At 42.6% G+C, this 14,939-nt stretch overlaps 1 protein-coding gene across 5 annotated transcripts in view; it reads right to left on the bottom strand.

Annotated features, from left to right (window-relative positions):
- The window catches only part of SV2B (synaptic vesicle glycoprotein 2B), a 233,196-nt gene that overhangs the window by 34,394 nt on the left and 183,863 nt on the right, over nt 1–14,939 (bottom strand). For all 5 annotated transcript variants that reach the window (XM_036844350.1, XM_036844349.1, XM_036844353.1 and 2 more), the window contains 2 exons: nt 14,612–14,763; nt 1,152–1,285 (listed from right to left, as the gene is read on the bottom strand). In XM_036844350.1, coding sequence (XP_036700245.1) covers nt 1,152–1,285; nt 14,612–14,763 — 286 coding nt within the window. The remainder of the gene's footprint in view (nt 1–1,151; nt 1,286–14,611; nt 14,764–14,939) is intronic.

Here is a 14,939-nt window from a genome sequence, read left to right as displayed (position 1 = left end):
TCCTCCCTGGCAGGACAAAGCAAAGACACAACATGTGATGGGTTGAACTGTGTCCCCGACCCTAAAAATATGTTGAAGTTCTAGCTGCCAGTACCTCAGAATGTGACCTTATTTGGAAGTAGGGTTGCTGCAGATGTAATTAATTAAGATGAGGTCATACTGGGGCAGGGTGCACCCCTAATCCAACATGACTGGTGTCTTTATAAGAAGAAGCCCATGTGAAGACCCAGAGACACACAGAAAGAACACCGTGTGGTGACAAAGGCAGAGACTGGAGTGAAACAGCTGCAAGCCAAGGAATGCCAAAAAATGCAAGCAACCCAACAGAAGTTGAAAGAGGCAAGTAAAGATTGCCCTAAGGGCTTCCAAGGGAGTGTGGCCCTGCCAACACCTTGGTTGGGGACTTTTAGCCCACAGACCTGTGAGACAATAAATTTCTGTTACTATGAGCCCCTTGGTTTGTGTGCCTTTGTTAGAGCAGCCCTAGGAAACTCATACACAATGAAGGGTAACTTTTGAGATAAGCATGTATAAAAAACTCTTTGCTGCATCTGGAACCTGATCAATGGGATGAAAGAAGAAATTCAACAAGGAGGGTCAGTCTGCAGAAAGCTAGAAGGAGGCTTATAAGTAGACTCTGAGAATTGGGCTCCTATTGCCCCTCCACCAGCCCTGCCTGTCTGACCACCGCAAGCACGAGAGCCTCACCACCACCACCACCAAGCTGGAAAACTCACAGGACTCCGGGAGCAGCTTTCTGGAGGAGAGAGGTCCTGCAAAGCCAAGAGTCTTGAAGGGCTTGGGAGCAGTGACAGATTTACAGCCCAGCTCACAGCCGCAACATGGAAAAACTGCATGCAGCTTTGAAGAGCCTCATAATCAGGACCTCTGGGGAGAGTGGGTGCCAGAAGCATCCTCAGCAGAGCCCCCTCCAGCTCCACCCAGCCTCGGCGAGCAGTGCTGCCGCTCTGTGCTCAGTGAGCTCCCGAGTCCCTACGGCTCTGGCAGTCCTTGGATCCCAGGCGTGCAAACATCACGATGGATTTAATGATGGGCCAGGTCAGCCAACATGGGACCAAGGGGCTGGAGCAGCAAGGCTAGCTCCTGTCGCTGTCCCATTGCCCTCACAGGGGCTGGGGGCGCTGACTCACCTCTAGCAGAAACCTCGGGCTCTCTGGCATGAACTTCAGGGCCACCATGGACACGGTGCAGGGCAGAGCGCAGACGATGACAAACACTCTCCAGCTGTGGAAGTGGTAGTTGGTGCCCATGCTGAAGCCCCAGCCTGTGAAGAAGCAGTCAGAGGACCTCTGACACACGGTCTTAGAGTGACCTTCAAGCACTGGCCTTCAAACCCTGGGGCACAAGAGCCCCACCTGGGGAGCAGGTTAACATGCAGACTCCCCGGCTGTGCCCCCCAAAGCCTCTGATTCTGAAAGGCGCTGGGAATCTGCATCTTGTCAACCCCGTAGGCAGGCCTGGCCTGACACTTATGGGGCCTTGGGTAGGAGTACAAATGGAGGCACCATCCCATATTTCTATATATTCATTAAAATTTCAGTTAAACTGTTAGATAACAGATGTTCCATCCTCCTGCTTAACGATTAAGGAGCTGGAAGGCCAAGCCCTGACCTGCCCAAGACCCACCTTTACAGGACCCCTTTCTGTCCCCCCACCAGCCCCTCCTGTAGAATGAGGGGCCTCATGCTAACAGGTGTGGTCACACCACACACACCACCGTGGTGAGAGTGGGTGTCCTTGTCATGATCCCTTGAGTTTAGTGGGGAGTCCTAGGTCCTGAGTACCCAGAGCATGATCTGGATGGAGTGAGGTTGTGGCCTTAGGGATGCACATTGCCTCGTGGGAAGGGGTACAGCTGGAGGAAAGCCAGAGCAGGGCCTTATGTGACCCAGGGTTTTGATGGGGGATTAGTCTTACCTAAGTCAAAGGGCAATACCAGCTCTAGGTGATTCCAATGCACAGGGTTCAGGACCACACTTTGAAAAAACACTGTCAGTGATAATACTAATTATTTTTAAAGAAACTGAGCTTCTACATTCAAATGAATTCTACCATCATTGAAATGGAGAGGTGAATAGCTCCTACTCAGCTTTCAGTATTCAAAACATTTCTAAAGTTCATTTTCAGAAATTGCCTTCAGGATCTACAAAACATTCCTTCAAATATCTTCGTAAGTAGCAAATTTCCCTCTTTCAAGGAACGATAACACAGTGAAAAGTGCCTGGACTTTTGCAGTCACGTAGATCAGAGTTCAAATCCTGGCTTTCTCACATCGTTATTGTTATGTTGGTGGGTTTTCACAGCTATAGAAGGCAGGTAATGGTACTTCCACAGATTTGCTGTGTGTGAAAGCTCCCGGCAACCAAAAATAATTCACCTGCTTTGAGGGTAGATTTGATTTGTTTAGAAATAGTTACATGACAGTTAGTGCCAAAGATGTTGTGTAAAATAGATGAATATCAGCAAAGATCAGCAAAAGGATTGTTTTCTTTTAAAGCCAAGGTTATGAAATAGACTGGTTCTCTCATGCCACTCAAAACAATCTCTGAAGACAATTCCAACAGCATTTCTTAAAAAGACCAAACTTTATAAATAAATATATTGATTTCTAAAGTTCAAACGGTGAACATTACTTGGCTGTAAAATCTCTGTTCCATTTACTTAAAAATATACTATATGGCCAACTCCGGAGGTGGGCAGTTTATGTCTTGAATTCTCTCTTACCATCGCGGTTCAATTTGTTCTACTTGCATGGGACTCCTAACCAATATCTGCTGTTTCTGCAGATATTTCTTACTCTATTTGCACAATGGAATGACTGGCTGAAGGTAATCCCAGGTGAAAAAACATGGGGCTGTGGCCGCTTTTACACAATGGCCACAGAACATAATACAAATAATACATCCAACATTCTCAATCAGAATCAAATCTCTTTTTTGCACAGCCTGGCCTGTTCTCCTTCCATCTCACTGCAGTTTGTTCGTTTTATTTTTTATATATAAATTTATTTATTTATTTATTTTTGGCTGCTTTGGGGTCTTCGTTGCTGCGTGCGGGCTTTCTCTAGTTGCGGCGAGCGGGGGGTGCTCTTCGTTGCAGTGCACGGGTTTCTCATTGCGGTGGCTTCTCTTGTTGCGGAGAAGGGGCCCTAGGCGCATGGGCTTCAGTAGTTGCAGCATGTGGGCTCAGTAGTTGTGATGCACGGGTTTAGTTGTTCCGAGACATGTGGGATCTTCCTGGACCAGGGCTCGAACCCGTGTCCCCTGCGTTGGCAGGCGGATTCTTAACCACTGCTCCACCAGGGAAGTCCCTGTTTGTTCATTTTAATTTTAATTAAGAAGTCTTTCAGGGCTTCCCTGGTGGCGCAGCGGTTGAGAATCTGCCTGCCAATGCAGGGGACATGGGTTCGAGCCCTGGTCTGGGAAGATCCCACATGCCGCAGAGCAACTAGGCCTGTGAGCCACAATTACTGAGCCTGCGCGTCTGGAGCCTGTGCTCCGCAACAAGAGAGGCCACGACGGTGAGAGGCCCGCGCACCGCGATGAAGAGTGGCCCCCGCTTGCCGCAACTAGAGAAAGCCCTTGCACAGAAACGAAGACCCAACACAGCCAAAAATAAATATAAATAAATAAAAATAAAAAAAAAAAAAAAAAGAAGTCTTTCCTCTCTCGGGAGTGACAACAGAAAGAAGAAGGCAAATCCATAGTAAGATTTCCACATCCTCAGCTCATGTCCAAAAACCACTCTGGCGTAATCAGAAATAAAGCTGACCAAAACTACATAGCAGTCAAACTCAGGTGGGTAACAAGAGAAGAAGGGCAGAAGCAGGTATGTTTAGAAAGTATTCTGCCTCAGAGAGATTTTTTTTTCTTAATGACAATATATGCAAATTATCCAAAATCCATTATTCCCTCATGCCTCTCCGGTTTTTATGGTGATTTTAGTAATCTGTACTTACCACATTCATTAGGCACATCTTTGGGGCCTTAAGTCAATTAAAATTAAACAGTGAACTGCAAATATATAGGACTACTATTAATTTGGAGACAGGGATTGTTCTGGTCACTGATTTAGCTTGCCTTACTTTTCTCCATCAGGATTTCTCAAACAGCTGGTGCTGCTGACTATAGTGGGAATTAATCTCCCATAATATATCCATTTTGGGGGGCTATGCCCATGAGTTCCCAGAAAAATATTCTGAGGTTTGTAATTTTCTTTCTCAATGGCTCAGTCACCCAAATTCCTGGAGCCAAGACCTCCCATCACTTCATTCCTACAAAAGCAGTTAAATAGTTTGCACAAGCTACGTACAAACATCAAGTCTCCTTTCCGGATCACCCTTGCATTTGTCCCTGCTGAGTGGAGGGGGTTTTAGAGGATTAACGTCTTAGGTCTGTTGGGAAATATCATCAAATGTCTCTGTAGGGCTTCCCTGGTGGCGCAGTGGTTGAGAATCTGCCTGCCAATGCAGGGGACACGGGTTCGAGCCCTGGTCTGGGAGGATCCCACATGCTGCGGAGCAACTGGGCCCGTGAGCCACAACTGCTTAGCCTGCGCATCTGGAGCCTGTGCTCCACAACAAGAGAGGCTGCGACAGTGAGAGGCCCGGGCACCGTGATGAAGAGTGGCCCCCGCTCGCTGCAAATAGAGAAAGCCCTCGCACAGAAACGAAGACCAAGCACAGCCCAATAAATAAATAAATAAATAAGTAAAAATTTAAAAAAAAAAAAAGCCTCTGTTCACTGTGGACAGAACACCTGGTCCTGGTAAAATGAGGTTTAAAATAAATAATCACTCCTGTTACACTGTGATTCTGGTCCACCATATTTCTAGGATGGGTTTCCCTCAAGTTAATGCCTGTTTCAATTAAGCCTAATCATCCACGAGGCTGGTATTTTTAAATGGAATGTAAAAGCCACAGGTTTCTTACAGGCATACACATAGGAAAATATCCTATCCATTTGGAGTAAGATACTTAACCACAAGCCCTGCTATCAGCCAGGAGCTATGTGGTCCCTCTGCCATGGGCATCCCACTTAGTCTTGGTCAGTGTGTCCCCAGCCTGAATTCTTTTATTGCTTTTTTAGAAACCAGACACCCAGACATTGTGTGTTTGTGTGTGCAAAGTGAAGTGAAAAAATGATGCAGTTTGTAGTGACTACTGTGGGTTGCTCCCCTCACAACATCCTTCCCATCCTTCCTCTCCACTGGGTTGCAGACTTGTGGTTTGGGTGGGACTGACCCCATCCCCAGTGTCAGGGATGGAGAAGAAAGTATATGAAATGTCCAGGACCTGGCATCCTCTGGGGTTTAGTGATTGGCTGAGGTGAGCACATGACTTAAGTTGATCCAATCAGAGGGAAGCCAAGGACCTTTGCTCATTGGTTGGTTGTGAGGGCAGTTCCCTTGTGGAACAAGCAGTCTGCAAATAGGGCTAGAATTGCTAATGCAGCTTGGAGGGAAACTAGCCCAAATACTAGAGTCATCTCCAAAATTTTCTCAACATTATTTGCCTCCCAAGAACTGCTGGATGTTAGGGCTGGCGCAGATCGGATCTCTTGAGTCTATTCTCTTTGCTTCCTTCTCTCCATTTTATAGATGAAGGAACCAAGGCTGGACAAGCTAGAGTGACCTGTCCCAAATTACATAGAACCACTATTTTGACTCAGCTTTTATGCAGGGTCTATTTGTTCCCCACCCCCAACAAAATTTTCTAACTCAATTTATATGTAGAAATAGTTTCTATAACACATTTGGATCAATTAACAAGGGAAATGATGTTATAGCAAGAATTGTGGGGACAAAAGCAATTCCTTGGACCCATATAACCAACAGCCTGGATAATTAAAGTATGCATTTTGGGGAAGGGTAGAATGCAGAGCCTGATATCAGGAGTAATACAATTTTGTATCTAAAATTATGTAGAATTACCTATGGTAACAGAATTATCTGGAAAACCCTTCAATTCTTTATTTCATTATTCCTGTTCGTATTTCTTCTCTGTGTCTGATACAAAAATCCAGTGGGATATGGCAAAGGTAACTTGATCGTCCCAAACCCATTTCCTCTACCTTCTGGGCACACAGCTAGGTCACATTTCCCAGTGTCCTTTGCTGTAGTGTGTGGTCATATTACAGATTTGGGGCCAATGGGATGTGAGCAAAGAAGGTGTGATCCAATTCCTAGCCTGCCCTTCAAAAGCACCCACATACACCTGTCCATGTTCTTTCACTGAACCAACATGTAGGTTACCTGTTGAAGAGGGTAGATCACATGCTGGAGGGAACCTGAGCCCTGGGATTACTGATGGAGCAGAGCTGCCTGCAGATCAGAAACACCAGCCGGGCTTTGCAGGAGGGGAAAACTTCTTTGGTATTAAACCACTAAGATTTCAGGGTTTATCAGGTACTCAGGGTAACACACCCAGCATCCCCTTAACTAATACAATAGGGATTGTCTACACCAAAGCTTCTTCTTAAAAAGATAATACAGAAGCCTCCATTAGCCCAGAACACACATCAGAGAGGGTCAGATTTAAAACAAGCATACCAGGAGAAAAAGGAACCCTCCTACACTGTTGGTGGGGATGTAAATTGGTAAAGTCACTATGGAGAACATTATGGAGGTTCCTTAAAGAACTAAAAATAGAGTTGCCATATGATCCAGCAATCCCACCTGTGGGCATATATCTGGACAAAACTCTAATTCAAAATGATGCATGCACCCCTATATTCATAGCAGCACTATTTACAACAGCCAAGACATGGAAGCAGCTTAAACGTCCATGGACAGATGAATGGATGAAGAAGATGTGGTACATATATAAGATGGAATATTACTCAGCCATTAAAAAGAATGAAATAATGCCATTTGCAGCAACATGGATGGACCCAGAGATTATCATACTAAGTGAAGTAAGACAGACAGAGAAAGACAATTATCATATGATATCACTTATACGTGGAATCTAAACAATGATACAAATTAACTTCCAAAACAGAAATAAACCCACAGACATAGAAAACAAATTTATGGTTACCAAAGGGGAAAGAGGGAGGAGGGATAAATTAGAAGTTTGAGATTAAAATATACACACTACTGTATATAAAATAGATAACCAATAAGGACCTACTGTATAGCACAGGAACTATATTCAATATTGGGTTGGCCAAAAAGTTCGTTTGGGGTTTTCTGTAAAATGTATGGAAAAACCCAAACGAACTTTTTGGCCACCCAATGTTTTGTAATAACCTATAAGGGAAAAGAATCTGAAAAGAAGAGTTGAGCTGCACAGTGGAAGATGGCAGTGTGGGAAGACATGGAGTTCGCATCTTCCCACAACTAGGGTGCCTGCCAGACACTGGTGGGGGACCTCAGTGCCTAAGGAGACAGGAGGAACCCCTGAGTGACTGGGTAGGATGTGGGGGGAGTGAGGGGGGAGGAGAAGTGGAGACCAGACAGGACCTGTGCCCCTGAGGGGTGGCTGGGAGGGTGTAGGGGTTCCCATGCCTGGAGGGACCCTTGGGGGCTTGGAGGATCGGGGGGAGCATGCCTAGCATTTCCCCTGCCCAGTCGGGCCCTGGGAAGCCTGCAGGGCTCCCACATTCGTTACTCCACCCTCCAAGGCCCCCTCCAGGCCGCATTGGTCCTAGGGGCATAGGAGGGAGGTGGGGGGGGTGCAAAAGAGGAGAGGCAGACGGAGGGGGAACTCTCCAGGACTGGAGGACCAGGGGAGGCATGGCAGCTGTTTCCCTCAAGCCCTGGGATGCCTGCTGGGCTCCCAGGCCTGGTCCTCCATTCTCTGAGGCCCCCTCTGGCTGCAGGGGTCCTAGGGGCATAGGAGGGAAGGAGGGGGGGGGAGAAGAAGAGAGGCCAATGGGGTGGGGCCCTCAAGGATGGGGGGAATGCGCCTAGCGTTTCCCCCACCCACTCGGGCCCAGTGAGCCTGCTGGGGTCCTGGACCTGGTCCTCTGACCTCCAAGGCCAGAGGCACTCCTGGGCCCCTCTTGTTGCGTTGAGCCTAAGCCCCACCCCCAACCCCCCAGGGCCTTTTCCAGTCCTAAGCATAGGCTGCACCCACCACCTAAACCCCGCCCCTGCCTAAGCCCCGCCCCCCACAGCCAAGGCCTTTTCTGGCTCTTTTTTTTCCTCCTCTTTTTACTATTTAGGTTCTGTTTTACCTTCCAGTTGTTGCTTCATCTATATATATATTTTTTTTTCTTTCTAACATATGTTAGTTTTCTAATCTTATTTTATTTTTTACTCTTTGTTATTGTTCTGCTCATTTTTTTCTTTTTTCTTTTTCCTTCTTTCTTATTTTTTTCTTTTTATTTTGCCTCCCACATGGCTTGCAGGATCTTGGTTCACAAGCTGGGGGTTGGGCCAGAGCTCCTGTGGTGGGAGCTCTGAGCCTGAACCACTAGACTAACAGAGAACCTCAGACCCCAGGGAATATTCATTGGAGTGAGGTCTCCATGAGGTCCGCATCTCTGTACCAAAACCCAGCTCTACCCAACAGCCTACAAACTCCAGTGCTGGAAGCCTCAGATCAAATAACCAGAAAGACAGGAACACAATCCCACGTATCAAAAAACAAAAAAAAAAAATGAAACGACAAAAAAAATATGTCACAGATAAAGGAGCAAGTCTTGTAGGATAAAAAACTACAAGACTAAATAAATAAAGAAGAAATAGGAAACCTACCTGAAAAAAGGATTCAGAGTAATGATAGTAAAGATGATCCAGAATTTCAGAAATAGAATGAAGGCACAGATTGAGAAAATACAAGAAATGTTTAACAAAGATCTAGAAGAACTAAAGAACAAACAAACAGAGATGAACAACACAATACTGAAACGAAAAATACACTAGAAGGACTCAATAACAGAATAACTGAGGCAGAAGAACGAATAAGTGAGCTGGAAGACAGAATGGTGGAATTCACTGCCACAAAACAGAATAAAGAAAAAAGAATGAAAAGAAATGAAGACAGTTTAAGAGACCTCTGGGACAACACTAAAAGTACCAACATTCCAATTATAGGGCTCCCAGAAGAAGAAGAGAAAAAGAAAGGGTCTGAGAAAATATTTGAAGAGATTATAGTGGAAAACTTCCTTAACATGGGAAAGGAAATAGTCACCCAAGTCCAGGAAGTGCATAGAGTCCCATATAGGATAAATCCTAGGAGAAACACACCAAGACACATATTAATCAAACTAACAAAAATTAAATTCAAAGAAAAAATATTAAAAGCAGCAAGGGAAAAGCAAAAAATAACAAATAAAGGAATTCCCATAAGGTTATCAACTGATTTTTCAACAGAAACTCTGCAGGCCAGAAAGGAGTGGCAGGATATACTTAAAGTGATGAAAGAGAAAAACCTACAACCAAGATTACTCTACCCAGCAAGGATCTCATTCAGATTCAATGGAGAAATCAAAAGCTTTTCAGACAAGCAAAAGCTAAGAGAATTCAGCACCACCAAACCAGTTTTACAACAAAGGCTAAAGGAACCTCTCTAGGTGGGAAACACAAGAGAAGAAAAAGATCCACAAAAACAAACCTAAAACAATTAAGAAAATGGTCATAGGAACATACATATCGATAACAACCTTGAATGTAAATGGATTAAATGCTCCAAACAAAAGACACAGGCTGGCTGACTGGATACAAAAACAAGACCCGTATATATGCTGTCTACAAGAGACCCACTTCAGACCTAGGGACACATACACTAAAAGTGAGGGGATGGAAAAAGATATTCCATGCAAATGGAAATCAAAAGAAAGCTGGAATAGCAATACTGGTATCAAATAAGACAGACTTTAAAATAAAGAGTGCTACAAGAGATAAGGAGGACACTACATAATGATCAAGGGATCACTCCCAGAAGATATAACAATTATAAATATTTATGCACCCAACTTAGGAGCACCTCAATACATAAAACAAATGCTAACAACCATAAAAGGGGAAATTGACAGTAACACAATAATAGTAAGTGACTTTAACACCCCACTTACACCAATGGATAGATCATCCAAACAGAAAATAAATAAGGAAACACAAGCTTTAAATGACACAATAGACCAGATAGATTTAATTGATATTTATAGGACATTCCACCCATAAGTGGCAGAATACACTTTCTTCTCAAGTGCACATGGAACCTGTTCCAGGATAGATCACATCTTGGGTCACAAATCAAGCCTTAGAAAATTTAAGAAAATTGAAATCATATCAAGCATCTTTTCTGACCACAACGCTATGAGACTGGAAATCAATTACAGGAAAAAAACTGTAAAAAACACAAATACATGGAGACTAAACAGTGCACTACTAAATAACCAAGAGATCACTGAAAAAATCAAAGAAGAAATTTAAAAATACATGGAAACAAGTAACGATGAAAACATGACAACCCAAAACCTATGGGATGCCGCAAAAGCAGTTCTAAGAGGGAAGTATATAGCAATTCAATCTCACCTCAAGAAATAAGAAAAACTCAACAATCTAACCTTACACCTAAAGCAACTAGAGAAAGATGAAAAAAGGCAACCCAAAGTCAGTAGAAGGAAAGAAATCATAAAGATCAGAGCAGAAATGAATTAAATAGAAATGAAGAAAACAATAGCAAAGATCAATAAAACTAAAAGTTCATTCTTTGAGAAGATAAACAAAATTGATAAACCTTTAGTCAGACTCATCAAGAAAAAAAGGGAGAGGGTGCAAATCAATAAAATTAGAAATGAAAAAGGAGAAATCACAACTGACACCGCAGAAATACAAAGGATTATAAGAGACTCCTACAAACAACTATATGCCAATAAAACGGACAACCACAAAGAAATGGACAAATTCTTGGAAAGGTAAAATTTCCCAAGACTGAACCAGGAAGAATTAGAAAATATAAACAGACCTGTAACAAGTAATGAAATTGAAACTGTAATTTAAAATCTTCCAACAAATAAAAGTCCAGGACCAGATGGCTTCACAGGTGAATTCTATCAAACATTTAGAGAAGAGCTATCACCTATCTTTCTCAAACTCTTCCAAAAAATTGCAGAGGGAGGAACACTCCCAAATTCATCCTACGAAACCACCATCACCCTGATACCAAAACTAGACAAAAATATCACAGACCAATATCACTGATGAATATAGATGCAAAAATCTGAGCAAAATACTAGCAAACAGAATCCTACAACACATTAAAAGGATCATACACCATGATCAAGTGGGATTTATCCCAGGAATGCAAGAATTCTTCAATATACACAAATCAATCAATGTGATACACCATATTAACAAATAAGGAATAAAAACCATATGATCATCACAATAGATACAGTAAAAGCTTTTGACAAAATCCAACACCAATTTATGATGAAAACTCTCCAGGAAATGGGCATAGATGGAGCCTACCTCAACATAATAAAGGCCATATATGACAAACCCACAGCAAACATCATACTCAATGGTGAAAAACTGAAACCATTTCCACTAAGATTAGGAACAAGACAAAGATGTCCACTCTCGCCACTCTTATTCAACATAGTTTTGGAAGGCCTAGTCGCAGCAATCAGAGAAGAATAAGAAATAAAAAGAATACAAATTGGAATAAGTAAAACTGTCACTGTTTGCAGATGACATGATACTATACACAGAAAATCCTAAAGATGCTACTAGAAAACTACCAGAACTAATCAGTGAATTTGGTAAGGTTGCAGATACAAAATTAATGCACAAAAATCTCTGGCATTCCTATACACTAACAATGAAAAATCAGAGAAATTAAGGAAACAATCCCAATTACCATGGCAAAAAAAGAATAAAATACCTGGGAATAAACCTACCTAAGAAGGAAAAAGACTTATACTCAGAAAACTATAAAACACTGATGAAAGAAATCAAAGATAACATAAACAAATGGAGAAATATACCATGTTCTTGGATTGGAAGAATCAATATTGTGAAAATGACTATACTACCCAAAGCAATCTATAGATTCAATGCAATCCCTATCAAACTACCAATGGCATCCTTCACAGAATTAGAACAAAAAACTTTACAATTTGTATGGAAACACAAAAGACCCTGAATAGCCAAAGCAATCCTGAGAAAGAAAAATGGAGGTGGAGGAATCAGGCTCCCCAACTTCAAATTATACTACAAAGCTGCAGTAATCAAGACAGTATGATACTGGGCCAAAAACAGAAATATAGATCAATGGTGCAGGATAGAAATCCCAGAGATAAACCCACTCACCTATGGTCACCTAATCTATGACACAGAAGGCAAGAACATACAATGGAGAAAAGACAGCCTCTTCAATAAGTGGTGCTGGGAAAACTGGACAGCTACATGTAAAAGGATGAAATTAGAACACTCCCTAACACCATACAGAAAAATAAACTCAAAATGGATTAAAGACCTAAATGTAAGGCCAGACACTATAGAACTCTTAGAGGAAAACATAGGAAGAACACTCTTTGACATAAACCACAGCAAGATCTTTTTTGACCCAACTCCTAGAGTAATGAAAATAAAAAAAATAAATAAACAAATGGACCTAATTAAACTTAAAAGCTTTTGCACAGCAAAGGAAACCATAAACAAGAGGAAAAGATAACCCTCAGAATGTGAGAAAATATTTGCAAATGAAGCAATGGACAAATGTTTAACCTCCAAAATATACAAACAGCTCATGCAGCTCAATATCAAAAAAACAAACAACCCAATTGAAAAATGGGCAGAAGACCTAAATAGACATTTCACCAAAGAAGACATACAGATGGCCAAGAGACACATGAAAAGATGCTCAACATCACTAATTATTAGGGAAATGCAATTCAAAACTACAATGAAGTATCACCTTACACTGGTCAGAATGGCCATCATCAAAAAATCTACAAACAGTAAACGCTGGAGAGGGTGTGGAGAAAAGGGAACCCTCTTGCACTGCTGGTAGGAATGTAAGTTGATAGAGCCACTATGGAGAACAGTATGGAGGTTCCTTAAAAAACTAAAAATAGAACTACCATATGACCCAGCAATCCCACTACTGGGCATATACCCTGAGAAAACCATAATTCAAAAAGAGTCATGTACCACGATGTTCATTGCAGCACTATTTACAATAGCCAGGACATGGAAACAACCTAAATGTCCAACGATAGATGAATGGATAAAGAAGATGTGGTACATATATACAATGGAATATTACTCAGCCATAAAAAAGGAAAGAGATTGGATCATTTGTAGAGATGTGAATGGACCTAGAGTCTGTCATACAGAGTGAAATAAGCCAGAAAGAGAAAAACAAATATCGTATATTAACGCATATATGTGAAATCTAGAAAAATGGTACCGATGAAATTATTTGCAGGGTAGGAATTGAGACGTAGATGTAGAGAACAGACATGTGGACACAGGGGGGAAGAGGAAGGTGGGACAAATTGGGAGATTAGGTTTGACATAAATACACTACCATGTGTAAAATAGATAGCTAGTGGGAACCTGCTGTATAGCACGGGGAGCTCAGGTCGGTGCTCTGTGATGACCTAGATGGGTGGGATAGGGAGAGTGGGAGGGAGGTCCAAGAGGGAGGGGATATAGGTATACATATAGCTAATTCACTTCGTTGTACAGCAGAAACTAACACAACATTGTAAAGCAATTTTACTCCAATAAATAAATAAATAAGAATAACTGGATCTCTTTGCAGTACATCTGAAACTAACACAACATTGTAAGTCAACTATACTTCAATAAACACACACCAAGGAAGGGAATGGGTAGAGAATTGTTGGTCAGTTTCAGGGGCAGTTTCTGTTCCTCCCTATGGTCTGCAGGATTCTGGATGATGCCAAAGCCTACACCCATAATCAGTGGTTCACCAAACATAATTTTGAAGGGTAATGATGATATTACCCAGGATACTCAAAAGGCATAATCAAATTCAAAACTGCTGCCTTCTCCCTACTTTAGTCTTAATAAAATCCAATAGCGAAAGTTAATGTTGCCAAGTCTCTGCCTAGAAAATCCAGTTTTTGCAATTATCCAAGATAATAAAATTGTCTCAGCTGAAACCAAGACCTTGTCTGTTAGGGCTGCTCCACGTTTGCAGCCGGCACTAAAATGGAACGTATACGAGAGCACCACACTGAGGGGGAGGGGGCATGATGATCCAAGGTCAGGCCAAGGCCAAGTCATCAATTTGGCCAAGTCACCAACTTCTTGGCTTCTGTTACAACATCTATAAAATGGGGTTATTGAGCCTAACTTGCTGTGAGGAGGAGGGGTGGAGGAGATGAAGGTTGAAGTCCTTTCAAAGAAAAGGAAGGAAAGAAGAAAGGAAAGGAGAGAAGGAGGGAGGAAGTGAGGGAGTGTAGACTGTATTATTTCCAGAAAGACATGTGTACTGAAATTAGCCATGTGTCTCCAGTGTTGGAATTTCTTTAGAAAGATCAAGGTCGTACACAGGAACTGTGAGTGAGTGTGGGAATAAGGCTGAGGACAGGGAATGCTGTTCAGATGCAGGTGTCATAGTAACAAGGGCCCCTGGGTTCTTTTAAGCCAGTGCACTCACCATAGTGTGGAATGATGCTCCAGGCCATGGCAGACGCATAGATGCCCCCAGTCATCCAGAAGATGCCTAACCAACTGAGATGCTCTCCTCGTTTCTCCCGGGACAAGAATTCAGAAAAATAGGCAAAAACAATGGGCAGAGCGCCCCCAATACTGCAGAGAGAAAATGCCAGAAAGTAAGAACCAAGTCAGACACTAAAAATGGTCATAGCAGGAATCCAATTGCCTTGTCCCACCCTTAGGCTCAGTGGTGAAATAACCCAGTGAATTCGAAAGACCGGCCAAGGCAGTGTTGGATGATTTTGACCTTATGACTGACTTTACAACCT

The sequence above is a fragment of the Balaenoptera musculus genome, chromosome 2, assembly GCF_009873245.2.
Source record: "Balaenoptera musculus isolate JJ_BM4_2016_0621 chromosome 2, mBalMus1.pri.v3, whole genome shotgun sequence".
Lineage (NCBI taxonomy): Eukaryota > Metazoa > Chordata > Mammalia > Artiodactyla > Balaenopteridae > Balaenoptera > Balaenoptera musculus.
Note: the sequence above shows the minus strand (reverse complement) of the source record. Positions and strands in the feature narration are given on the sequence as shown.